Source organism: Pipistrellus hanaki (assembly GCF_964339955.1).
Source record: "Pipistrellus hanaki genome assembly, chromosome: 17".
Lineage (NCBI taxonomy): Eukaryota > Metazoa > Chordata > Mammalia > Chiroptera > Vespertilionidae > Pipistrellus > Pipistrellus hanaki.
Window position 1 is genome coordinate 48,368,265 of NC_140519.1, and position 13,252 is coordinate 48,381,516.

General features: G+C 64.8%; 1 protein-coding gene across 1 annotated transcript in view; it reads right to left on the reverse strand.

Moving 5' to 3' along the window:
* The window catches only part of COL22A1 (collagen type XXII alpha 1 chain), a 96,633-nt gene that overhangs the window by 56,081 nt on the left and 27,300 nt on the right, over positions 1–13,252 (reverse strand). Inside the window, 9 exon segments of the mRNA XM_084864771.1 lie at positions 1,067–1,111; positions 1,529–1,582; positions 2,546–2,590; positions 3,441–3,494; positions 8,957–8,995; positions 9,694–9,756; positions 10,507–10,551; positions 11,850–11,966; positions 12,233–12,313. Of these exon segments, the coding sequence (XP_084720897.1) occupies positions 1,067–1,111; positions 1,529–1,582; positions 2,546–2,590; positions 3,441–3,494; positions 8,957–8,995; positions 9,694–9,756; positions 10,507–10,551; positions 11,850–11,966; positions 12,233–12,313 (543 nt within the window).

The following is a 13,252-nucleotide window of genomic DNA, read 5'->3' on the forward strand; positions in this document are numbered from 1 at the left end:
AGCGGCCAAGGAGCAGACGTCAAAGGTCAGGGAAACCTGGGTCCCAGCCCTGCCTCTCACTTCCCTGATCTGTGAGGGGCGGGGGGCGGCATGGAGCCTCTCTGAACCACAGTCTCCTCACGCCCTGGCCTCCGGGCTGGGGGGAGGAGGGATCCCTCAAAGTCCCATGTGGGTGGGTTTTCCCGCCTCAGGTATTCAGGTCTCAACCCCTCCTGCGGGGCCCACAGGCTGCAGTTCCGAGGCTCTGTCAACAGAGGGCGCGAGAACCCCACTCAAAGCCAAACCTCCGAGCCTGCCTTGGGGGCTGAAGTCTTGGCAATTCTGGATTCTGGGTGTTGCTACACGCATGTCACAGGGGAGGGCGTGTGGTGTGTTTCCTCCTCCACGCTGCTTGCTCCGAAAAGGTTTCCGGCGAGGATCTAGACTGTTCTCATACCCCTCAGAGCCCACGGCCGGGCCTCTGACAGCGGGAACCAGGGGGTGCCGAGAAGGGCCTCCGCCCCCAGAGTGAGTGCTGCAGCCAGACCTGCCCCAGGCTGAGGCAGCAGGCCCGGCTCCTGCTCCTCCCACTCCTCCCTGCTCTCTATCTGTCTGTCTGTCCCTGTTGTAAACACATGTCATGTGCTGCCCACAGGATTTTACAAGTGTTCACGCTCCCGCTGCTCAGAGCAGCCTTCCGTGTCGATGTCCTCTGAGCCGCGGGGGGAGTCTGACACGCAGAGTCTGACACGCAGAGGGTCACAGCCCTCCAGGAGCCTCGCTGGGATCCCCGCTCTGGCCCCCAAGGCAGGCAGGGCCCACGTCACTGAGCAGGAGGCCATGGGCCACGCCGCACTCCCTCTCCCAGACCTGACCCGGAGGGCCCCGGGCACCCCACAGGCATGTGCGTGCACACGCACACACACACACACACCCGCACACATGCACACGCACACTCACACATGCACACACACACACATACCCGCACGCATGCACACGCATACGCACACACGGCACAGAGCGGACGGCCCGGCGCCCTCTTCCTCTCCCCACGGGAGCTGCGTCCGTGTGCAGAGCGAGCACGTACCTTTTCTCCTCGGGCTCCCCGCTCCCCGCGCTCTCCCTGGAGACCCTGGGGGTGGGGAGAGGAGGGGGGAGGTTAGTCACCACCACATACAGGTCCAGCTTCTGTCCTCACCGTGGGGCCAGGCACGGCTGCGGGGCGGGGTGAGGAGTCCCCACACACAGCCGGCTGCTCTCCCCTCAGCCCGCCAGCAGAGGGGCTCCCGGCTGGCCCCGGGGCTGGGTGACCAGGGCCTCCGGACAGGCTGGGACACAGCTGGCCCCTGAGCTCCTCTGGCCAAGGGCAGGCTCCCGAGCCAGGGCCCCGGCCGCCCAGCGCCGAGACCCGTCAGTCACTCCCCCCACACGTGCGGGACAGCGGTCCCCGTGGATGGATGTGGGGGGGGGGGGGGGAGAAGGAGGGAGCCTTGTCCCACAGCCTGGTCTCCCGCCCCCAGAGAGGGGCACAGCCCAGCGCGGTACCTACCGGAGCGCCGACGTGGCCGGGAGGGCCGGGAAGTCCGGGCGGCCCCGGCGACCCCTGTGAGGAGAGCCACAGGTTTGCAAGCGGGAAGCGAGGGCGGGGGCCCAGGCCACGCTCAGCCCACACCACGTGGGCGTGAGACCCTGCTCTCCCCCGCCGCTGCCACTCTGCTCCCACGGTCCCACCGAGACCCCCGGACCCCACCCCCAAGCCCCCTGCCACCTCCTGACTCACCTCCCATCAGCTCAGCGTCACGGACTAGCAACCAGCGCATCTGAGCTCTGATGAGGCCAATGCGACCACTCCCACCTCCACTCGCCCCTGACCTGTGCCCCTTGCCCCCTGACCTGTGCCCCTTGCCCCGAGCCCCGTGCCCCTTGTGCCATGACCAGGCCAGGACATGGGCACAGCTCCTGATGCCCACGGCCGAGGCCTGCAGGGCTCGCTCTGCCACCGGCCCTGCAGCCAGATGGGGCCTGACCCGGCCCCGCCAATGCCCACAGCCCCAGGGCCCCCCCCTCCCCCGCCACCTGCACCAGCGCGGCCACGGCCTTTCAGTAACCGATGTGGCCGCGTCTATTAAAAGCCGTTTAAGTTAAAAGGCGTGCCGTGTGTGCTCTCTCCCGAATGAAGACAGAGGACACGCGGAGACGGCCGCATCGATTTCAGTGGAATCGGAAACCACCTCGGGGAGGCGGGGAGCCGTGTGCAGACGCCGCCCCGCCGGGGAGGGACACGCACTGCCCAGGGCGCCGTGTCTCCGTGCCGCCCGCCGGGGGCAGGGTCCCCGGGCTCTTGTGAAACGAAGCAGGTAAACGCAGGCTGCGGGAGGCTTCGTTTTGTAAGAATGTGGGGAAAACCACCTGTGGACAGACATGCCCACGGCAGGGAGGCCCCTGGGCCCCTCCCCCCACCTGAAACTGTGGATCTGCACCGGGCCTGCCCCCTCCCCCCCACCTATAGCTGTGGGTCTGCACCAGGCCTGCCCCCCGGGACCGATGACGCAGCTGGAGCACTCACCCGCATGCCCACCTCACCAGGCAGCCCTGGCTCTCCAGTCTCCCCCTGCACACAGGACAGACCGCACCGTCAGGACCCCCGGGGGCCGGGCCGGGCCCCACGGGCAGCCCCCACTGGGTCCCCTTCCCTGGAGCTGAGGACGCACTGCGGTGGGGGGTGGCCCCGCGGTCAGAGCCCAGGCCCCTCCAGCCCCCTCCGGGGAGCGAAGGAGCCGAGCGTGGTGGGGAGGGTCACCTGGCCCGCCGCCCGGTTCGGAGGCTCTCGGAGGAAGCACGGTCGGGCCGGGGGAGTGGAGCCACGGGGGCGACGGGAGGCTGTCTCCACGGAGGAGCGAGAGGGGGCCTGGAGCCTCGTGGGCTCCCGTTTCTGTCCCGTCTCCGCCCAGACCCCCCGTCCTCGAGCGCTGACAGCGGGGGGCTCGGGGGCTCCCGCACTGAGGCCTGGCCACTGTGGCTTCCATCGCATAGGGAGGGGGTGGGCACCCCAACCCCGTCTCCGGGGGTTCCCGGGGAGAAGCTGAGCCCGGAGGGGAGATTGCTCTGCCCGTCCGGAGTGGGCTCCCGTGTGGAGGCGGAAGGGGGTGGCACAGGGAGGCGGGCAGGCCCTGCGGGGGACAGTGCTGTGCGGGCCCCCCCCTCCGACTCCTCCAGCTACACACGGGGGTCGGGGGCTAACCCCTCCCCTTGGGCCTCCGTTTGGTGCCAGGTCTGGGCACTGGGGACACGCCCTCCCGGCGGAACTAACGGAGAAACAGCTCCGAGCGCAGGCAGGGAGGCCGGAGCCACCGCTGCAGCTGCCACTGTAACCCAGGCTGCCCTCCGGCAGGGCCATCCCCGCAGAGGGCGGGGGTCCTAGCCTGGCGCAGCCCGGCGGGAGGGCGGCCGGACACACGTACCCGCACGCCTTTGCTGCCGTCTCTCCCGGGGGGGCCGGGCGGGCCCAGGGAACCCTGGGAACAGAGAGCACAGCGTTAGCGGGGAGGAGGCGCTGGGACGGGCTCCGGGTGTGCTGGCACCGGAGACGGCGGGCAGGACCGCTGAGGTGTGGCTGCTCGGAGTGCCCCCCAGCCCCCTCCCGGCACCGGGGCAGCGCCTGGGAGGGTGAGAGACGCAGGCGCTTGGGCTCCCCACGTAACTCCTGCCACTGAGCAGAGCCGCTGAGCCCTGCTGGGTGGTGTCTCAGCCACACCCGTCAAAAGAGGGACCCTGGGGACAGGGCTCCGCACACGGGGCTCCTGAGACGCCGTGATGACATTTTGCACGCAGGGGGGGCTGGAAACCAGCATGAGTGCCGCCGTTTTGGGTCAATGGTCCAAGCCTCATGCTTCGCCTGTGAGAAGGAACTCGCTCGCCTGGCCGGCATGGCTCAGGGGTTGAGTGAGCATGGACTTATGAACCCGGAGGCTGAGGTTCCATTTCCGGTCGGGGCACAGGCCTGAGCTGTGGGCTCCATCCCCAGCGTGGAGCGTGCAGGAGGCAGCCGGTCCATGATTCTCACTCGTCACTGGTGTTTCTCTCTCTCCCTCTCCCTTCCTCTCTGAGATCAATAAAAATATGTTTTAAAAAAATAAGAGGAAACCACTCGGGTAAGAGGATGACGTAGATAAGACCGAGACCCGTTCCGGACGGTGCCCAGGCTGGGAAAGAGGCTCAGCCCCGTGCACACCGGCAGCTGTGCCTCCACGTCCGGCCCTGAGCCCACGTCAAGGCCTTGACCTCTGTGCACCCGCCCCGCCCCGCCCCGTGAGCTCACTGGGAGCCGCCGGAGAGGGCCATCTGGCAGGAAGCGGCCCGCCACGCCCAGGGGCCAGAACCGGAGCCCGGGGATTGGGGGTGACCTCATCGGGCGAAAGTCCGAGGAAGGAGAGCCGGCGTCCGGCACGTCTGCGTTATGAACGGTCAGGCCTTTCCCTGAACGCTGACCGAGAGGTGGCTCCGGGCAGGAGGGTGCTGTGAGCTCTTCGCCCACCAGGGGGAGCCCGGCCCGGTGCTCCTGGTGGGATCAGAGAGTCCTCTGGGCCGTGGTCCTCAGGGGGGGGGGTGCCTGGCGCCGGCAGCCTGGGACACTGGGGTACAGCCCAGCAGGTGTTCTCACAAGCCATCCAGGCGGCTCGGGGGCTCAGTCAGTGTCTGAGAACCGCCTCTCAGCACCGCTAAGTGCAGGCCGGGGAGCCGGACCACAGCCTGGGTCCAGGCTGGGCCACGTATACAGACAGGCTCCCTGCTCCTGCTCATGTGGTCAATGAGCATGTAAAATGGGGACAAGAATACCCTCTAGCCCTGACCGGTTTGGCTCGGTGGATAGAGCATCGGTCTGCGGACAGAAGGGTCCCGGGTTCGATTCCGGTCAAGGGCATGTACCTTGGTTGCAGGCACATCCCCAGTAGGAGATGTGCAGGAGGCAGCTGATCAATGTTTCTCTCTCATGGATGTTTCTAACTCTCTATCCCTCTCCCTTCCTCTCTGTAAAAATAAATAATTTTATTTTTTTTTTAAGAACACCCTCCAGCTGCTCGATGAGCCATTTGGGATGAACTGAGGAGAGGACAGGGCACTCCCCTGTGCACAGCACCTGGAATGCACTTTCTAACAACGCCCCGCCCCCGGCTTCCTGAGTCCCCTCGGGGGAAGGATCCCTGGCATTTCCCAGCCGGGGGCGCCCCTGGGGATCAGACCTCCGGATGCGAGGGCAGAGGGGACATCATTTGTGTATAAGAAATGGAGTGCCGTGCTGCTGAAAGGGCAATTACCCTTAACACGTACGAGCGCTTTGCACAAATATAACTCATTTATTTTCTCTGGCTCATTGCATCCTGGTAGCAGCCCTCTGGGGCAGCTGGCAGCCCTGGTTTATGCTGAGAAAAGCGTGGGCTGCAGGGGTGGAGGGACTGCCCAGGGCCACACAGCTGTGAGGGCCGAGCCCTCAGCCTCCCGGCCCTCCCAGGCCAGCGGCCGGCCGCCAGCATTCGCACCCCCACCCTAATTCCCATAAACGCCCCCACCTGCTGGGTGCAGCCCTGGGTCCTGGGATGGCCCCGAGTGAGTGTCGGACGGAGCTGGGGGGAAATGCAGGCGTCCCTAGCTGGCTCTGCCTGGGGCTGTGAGGTCCCCTGAACACACAACCGTCCCGTGCGTCCTTCAGCACCACGGACAGGGTCCGGGGCACCTTCATGTATTTCAGCTTCTGGCATTTTGCCCACCACCTCCTTCTGGAGGGCGCACACGCAGCCAACGTGTTTACCCCAAACCCTTCAATTATTACAAAAATAGGAGGCCCTCCACCTCCGTTATCCAGCCCAATGGCCGTGAATAACACGCATTAGCGGCGGGCTAAGAATAGAAGCCGGCTGAGGGAGGGCCTGACCTGAGAGGAGGGGACCCCGAGCCAGAGGCAACGGGCATGGACAGACCTCAGATGTCTCTCTCTCTCTCTCTCTCTCTCTCTCTCTCTCTCTCTCTCTCACACACACACACACACACACACACACACACACACCATCGTGTGTTAGGGCCCAGGCAAAAATTTGCCTCTGGAAATTTCAACCCCAGGGGCTGCGGGGCCTCCTGCAGGCGCCTGAGCTCCGAGGTCATCGCGCAGGGGGTGTTTGCGGGTTGGCTCACCGGACAAAAGAAGCTGCTTCCCACAGGGGCCTGGCTCTGAGGGTCAAGGACACTCAGGTCTGAGCATCGCCTGGGGAAACCGGGCGAGCGGGGGCCTGGGGTCAGACAGACAGGCACGGCCTCTGTCCCCTCAGCCTGCCACTGGGAGTCCCCTCAAGCCTCCTGCCTGGCCCGAGAGGCAGACGGTGCGTGGTCCACAGCAGCTCGGAGGTGCCCACACTGTCCAACTCCAGATCAGAGGAGGGAGCGCCGGCCCCCTGGGGGTGGCATACAGGGGGGCAGCCGCCGCTCTTCTCAGCCCCAGGGGCTGGGCGGCTCACAGTCCGCCTGCACCCGCCTCCTCAGGACCCTCCTTCACTTCATCTCTGGCCTCCGGTTCCCAGCCGGCACCGATGTCTCTAACGTCACGGTGAGCCAACCCGCAAAGACCCCCCTACGCGATGACCTCGGAGCTCAGGCGCCTGCAGGGGGCCCCGCAGCCTCTGGGGTCGTCCAGTTGGAGTTTCCAGAGGCAGCGAGCATCCTGGGAAGTCGGGGCAGCCGGGGCTGTGGGTCAGGGTGCAGACACCCTCGCACCAGCGGTCCCCAGGCGGGGTGCTGGCCCCGCTAGAAACAGGGGACAAGCATGACAGAGCAGGAACCGAGGCCTGAGGGGCGGAACGCTCTGTCTGCTGCGGCCTCGCAGCCCAGGGACATTCAGCGAGGCTGGCGCTGGGCCCGGGTGTATTTTCTGAGCAGTCGCACAGCGGCCACACGGAGCTGTAGTTACTGCGCGCGGGCGCCCATGGAGATGCTTACGGCAGGCTCCCAGGCGGCTGTTTCTGGGTTTTTCCCTCCAGCGAGCGCTGAGTGAGGAGCTGCTGAGCCAGGACCCGCTCTGCGGACGCTCTGCCCCAATTCCGTCCCTCGCATCTCCAGGGCCTGGGCATGGGGAGGGTGGGCCAGACGCCACCACGGGGGCCGGGGGCCACCCCCTCCCACTCCGGGGAAACCAGGCTACTCAGCACTTCTCTCCCTGCCCCGGGCTCGGCCGGCGCTGCCTGGAGGCCTTCTCCCACTGCATCTGGAGCCAGCTCAGCTCCCATGTGGGTGCCAGCCGCCTCCTCTGAGACAGCCCTGTGTCGAGCCCTGACTCTGCTCAGCAGCGTCACTTGCTCACAAGGACCCACTCTGAGCGCCTCCTTCCCCTGCTGGAACCTGCCCGTCTCCCGGCAGCCGAACAGCAGGGATGTGCAGCTCCCCCCTCCCACCCCGGGCCCAGGGGGCGGAGCCGCTGTCTCTGACTCCCAAGCAAAAGTCCTGAGCTCTTTCGGTGTGAACTGGCTTAGGAAAGGCGCCAGGGCCCGGCCGTGTGGCTCAGCGGCTGCGCAGATTTATACGTGCAGCTTCCCTGGGCCAGGGACAACGCCGGGTGCTTCCGTGGGCATCATCCACCTCCTACTGTCCCCCGACACAGCCCAGGGGGTCGGCATGCCTGGCTCCACCTCACAGACGAGGAAGCTGAGGCCCAGAGAGGCAGTGAACCAAGCTCTCCCAGCCGCAGCAGAGCAGGGACCCAGGCCAGGTCTGCCCACCTTCCCCAGCCTGGACTGAGCCCCAAACCAAGGCTCCCCAGGGGCCAGGAAAGGAGGCCAAACCCCGGGAAGGCAGGCAGGGCCTCTCCAGACAGAGGTCACCTGGCAGGGGCCCTGCAGAGCCAGCCTGGAGCCTGCGCTCTGGCTTCCCGGCACCAGAGGGCGCTGTGGGCCCAGGAAGGCTGCAGCTTCCTCCCTTGCAGGCCCTGGTCGCCCAGAGCAGGACCCTGGGAGGCACCATGAGATTGCTCACGGGAAACTGCCCGCTGTGGCCGTGTTTGTGCTGTTTCTAGACTTTAATACCCGGGGTCTGCAGACCACACCTCCAGAGACGCGTACTGACCAGGGCCCGCCCCGCAGGACCCACACACACCACCTCCTCACTGAGGACCCGAGAGAAGGGAGGGCATGCAGGCCACCCCCGCCCCCTGCTCTCCGTGGTCCCAGTCTTCCAGGGCCAGCGCACACCGTCTCCAGGTAAATGACACAAAAACACACAAAGGTCACAGCCAGATCGGTCACGTGATGCCCCGCCCCAAGGCCCCCGTCCCTCCGATCACCCTCCCTGCCCCCACCCCTCTGCAAATCCCTCTGGAGAGAATATTCTAGCAGGAGGCCACTTGCTCAGCCCTGTTCACGCATCTTAGTCACAGTGACCGTCTCCCCTCTGTGGACTCTGGCCCGGGGGACCCACGGGGCTGCCCCGTCCTCCGAGGGAGACCAGAGACCCCACACGAGGAAGCTCCAGGGGTTCGGGCTGCAGGGGGCCCGGGCCCAATCTGAGAGCCGCCCTGCCAGGCCTGCAGGCGTCAGCATTCCACCCCCCACCTCCCCATGTCTGCGGAGGGGAGAGCAGCGGCTCAGAGCGGAGGTGGCACCCAAGCCACACGGCCGCTCCTGTGGCGCAGCCAGCACGCAGACTCTGCTGAGAACGCACAGCTGACGGCCCAGCGTGGGAGCCAAGGACAGAGCCATCGGGCCCGTCCGTCCGGCTGCCTGTCCCTCCCGCCCTCACGGAGCACAAGAGGCCCCGCTCTGGCTGTGGCCCTGCAGCTCCGGGGGCAGAAGCCGTGCCTCAGGCAGGGCTGCGGGCACCGGGGGGCCTCCGGGCATCAGGAGCCTGAGGCTGCGCCTCCTGAGCTGTCAGGACAGACAGAGCAGACGGAAACACCCACCTCCGGGGCCCTGGGGAGCCCGACAGCAAGGGAGACGCTCACCTTTTCACCCTTCTCTCCGTGGACGAATGGTCCTCGGCCCTGAGGAGGAAGGGAGAGGGCAGAGGTGACCCTGGGGCCTCCGGGGGCCTGGCATCGCGTGGCAGCCGCTCCCGGGGACGGACACGTGGGCAGCTTCTCGTGGCTCTGCCCCGCAGCCTACGAGACGGCCACCGCCGTGCAGAGCGGTGATGCTCACGGGCACCGTCGCATGTACACCCCCCACCACGCCGCAGCCCGCTGCTCCCCGTCCTCCCGGCTCAGCATCACCGAGAGGCAGCCTCCTGCACGCTGGGCCCGGGAAGGGAGGTGACGTGGAGCACAGAGGCGGTGGGTACCCAGACCTGGGGGCGGGGTACCCCAGGGCACCCCACTGCCAACTGTGCGTGAAGAGACAATGTAAGCCAGACAGGAGGGGGGGCACCAGGCGGGTGGAGGGCACACTGGTCCTGCAGGGAGTGCACGCAGGGGCCGGGGAAGAGGTGGGCACGTGATTTCCCATCAGGTGGCCGAGGTCCAGGGTGAGAGTGGAGGTGAGGTCACGGTCAGAGCGGCCGGATGTGCCCTGCCCACACGCCCCACCCCCGGGCCCACAGCCAGGAGCCAGGGCTTCGTGGTGAGGGAGGGACAGGACTCAGGGCCTGGCGCCCACCAGGGCCCATGCACTCCAGGGACAGGCATGACTGGGGCCCGGGGTTTCCCTCCCCAGCCAGCGGGGGAATGGGGGGGGCAGCACTCACCGAGTCGCCTTTCTCACCCTTGGGTCCCGGAGCCCCGAACAGCCCGGGGCTGCCCCTGTCGCCCTGGGGAGTGGAAACGGGAGATGAACATCATGGAGGTCCTCCCTCAGGGCCCCGCACGGCTGCCCACAGCCCGCGAGCCCCACCCGGGGAGCAGCTGACCTTGGCCTTGTCACCTGCACCACGAGGCCACCCGCCCAGCCCGAGGAGGGGAGAGCTGGGTAATTTCCCAGCCTCCTCCCCAGGAGCCAGGGCCTCTGAGGAAGCGAGTGCCTGCAAGGTCACGCTTGTTCCTGGGAACGGCCTGGCCCTGCACCGAGCCCGGGCCCCGAGGAGCGTTAGAAGCCCCAGGTCTGCCCGGCCAGTGTGGCTCAGTGGTCAATCTAGGAACCAGGAAGTCACAGTTCCACTCCCGGTCAGGGCACATGCCCGGGTGGCGGGCTCAATTCCCAATGTGGGGCGTGCAAGAGGCAGCCGATCCATGACTCTCTCTCGTCATTGATGTTTCTCTTTCTCTCCCTCTCCCTTCCTCTGAAATAAAAATACATTAATTTTTTTTTTTCTAAAAGCAGCCCCAGGCGGCACCCCAGCTCGGCTGCGGCTGAGTCGGGGCTGTGTCCCTCTCCTTGCTCAGTTTCGGGGTGAGAAATGGAGCAGAGAGAGGCTCACGCCCCTGCTTTCTCCTTCCACCCCGCCCGGCCGGGAGCCACGCCCGCCGGACAGGGGCCGAGCACCGGGTTCCTCCTCCCCCGGAGAGCACGGCCGAGGTGTCCGGGCTCAGAGCCACCCCGGCCGGCCGGCCCCGGTACTGACCTTGGGGCCGGGCAGTCCCACGGGGCCAGCGGAGCCCTTTTCTCCCTGCGGGAACGGAGAAACGGCAGGAGTCAGGCTGTGTCTCCCTGCACGACGGGCGCCCCACCCACGAGCACAGCCGGTCTCTGCGCGGCGCTGAGGCTGTCCACACGGCTGCATCCCCCGCCCAGGCCTCTGTCTCCTTCCTCCCTGGCCGTACCGCCGAGCACCGCCTGGCACTGCCCGCTGGGAGGGCAGACACGGCCACAGGCCTGACCGCAGGCTGGAGGCCGAGGCCCGTGAACCTCATGGAGACTCTGCCCAGCACGACCTGCTTTTGTCCTCTGGTGCTGCTTGTGTGCGTTCTGTTCTGCTCTTTCTTACCGGAAGGGCCGGTGGTCCACAAAGAAACAGACTCAGTCTAGGTAATGGATGCCATGTATCCACAGACGCACACTCATTTGTAAAATTAGAACAAGATGGCCGAAACCAGTTTGGCTTAGTGGATGATGTGTCAGCCTGCAGACTGAGGAGTCCTGGGTTCGATTCCAGTCAAGGGCATGTACCTTGGTTGCAGGCACATCCCCAGTGGGGGGAGGGGGGGGTGTGTGCAGGAGGTAGCTGATCAATGTTTCTCTCTCATCAATGTTTTGTGCTCTCTCCCTTCCTCTCTAAAAGAATCAATAAAATATTTTTTAAATATATTTTATTGATATTTTACAGAGAGGAAGGGAGAGGGGTAGAGAGTCAGAAACATCGATGAGAGAGAAACATCCATCAGCTGCCTCTTGCACACACCCTACTGGGGATGTGCCTGCAACCAAGGTACATGCCCTTGACCGGAATTGAACCTGGGACCTTTCAGTCCACAGGCCGATGCTCTATCCACTGAGCCAAATCAGTTTCAGCCAATAAAATAGTTTTTGAAAAAATAGAATAAAATTAGAAAAAGATGCGTACAAACCTACTCGCCTACGCACTGAGGTTGGAGTCTGGCTCATTAAAGAAACGTGGAGAAGATAGGGGCCAGGGTGTCCACAGACCCCATCCACACCCACCACAGCCTTTCTCTCTGATTCTCAAGCCAAGTCCTGTTTGCTTAGCTGCCCGCGAGGGCAGGGGCCACAGCAGGGGCCAGGATTCCAGGGGAAATGCCCTGGGAGCTGTGTGCGGAGCCCCCGTCCTGGCGTGCACACGACCAGGAAGTGAGATGTCCGAGGAGCAAGCACACTTCCCTGACCTGAAGGTCACGGAGCCTGGGAGCCGCAGGCCCCGGCAGAGCAATGCATGATGGGAAACTCCCACCTCCACGGCCGGTCCTGTGGGCCAGCCTGCCCGCTCAGCGCTAGGGCTGCAGGAGGTACCTTCTCTCCGGCGGGGCAGGAGCAGTTGATGGTCTTCAGAAAGCCGACCTGCTCGCTGCCGGCGGTGGGTGGCGGCGGGGCCAGGGGCAGGGGCTCGGTCTGCACGGTCACCTGGCACTGGAAGGAAAGCGGGCGGGTCAGCACCTGCTCCTCACCCAGCACCCCTCCCCACAGGCTCTGTCTGGAGCCTCCTCGCAGCCCCGGACAGACCTCACGGCCCGCTCGCCCGGCCGGACCAGGACACGGGTCCCTAGCAATGACTCCGGGCTTCTAATGGTGGGCGTCCCCTGCACCCCGACTGCCCCTCCCCAGGCCGGACACCCACCCCCCTCCTGGAGGCCCAGGACCCCTCTCCCCCCGGCCTCTCTGCAGGGCCTGCTCACCGGGCCCGTGGGGATGTCGCAGCAGGTCTCCAGCTCCGCGTGGCGGGAGTCACAGTAGATGACTGCGCGCTGCAGGTCAAACTGAAAGAGAGCGGGCGGAGGCGTCCTGGGACCCGGCCTGCCCCGGGCGTGCACCGGACAGGACCCCTCCAGGGACACACGGAGCATCTATGCCGTTCACTGACGGATCACGCCTCAACCAAGAATAAGACAAACTCTGCTTATTGGGGTAGGTTAGCCTCCCGAGACAAAGCTCCTTTTTCTGAAATGTAAAAACCGTCCAGACATTTCAAAGGCATTAAGAAAATCAAATTATGTTATATCTTTAGTGCCTGAACCAAAGGAGGGGCACATACAATTAGCAAAATGAACAAACAGTAGGTTTATTCTATACTAGAAGCCTGGTACACAGAATTTGTGCATGGGTGAGGGGGGGTGTCCCTCAGCCCAGCCTGCACCCTCTCCAATCTGGGATACCTCGAGGGATGTCCGACTGTCCTAGTAGGATCATGCCTAAATGGGCAGTTGGACATCCCTCTCATAATCCAGGAGTGCTGGCTCCCAACTGCTCGCCTGCCTGCCTTCCTGATTGCCCCTAACCACTTCTGCCTGCCAGCTTGATCACCCCCTAATCACTCCCCTGGCAGCCCGATTGATGCCTCACTGCTCCCCTCCCAGCCTGATTGCCCTAACTGCCCTCCACTGCAGGCCTGGTCACCCCTAACTGCCCTCCCCTGCAGGCCTGGTCACCCCTAACTGCCCTTCCTGGCAGGCCTGGTCCCTCCCAAGTGCCCTCCCCTGCAGGCCTGATCCCTCCCAATTGCCCTCTCCTGTTGGCCATCTTGTGGTGGCCATCTTGTGTCACCATGGGGGCAGCCATCTTGTGTGTTGGAGTGATGGTCAATTTGCATATTACTCTTTTATTAGATAGGATTATGTAAGCATGTATAACTACAGTACTAAGTAGTTAGTATGCATATGGACTACATGCTATAAAGTTGCACGTATTTCTTAGTAGAT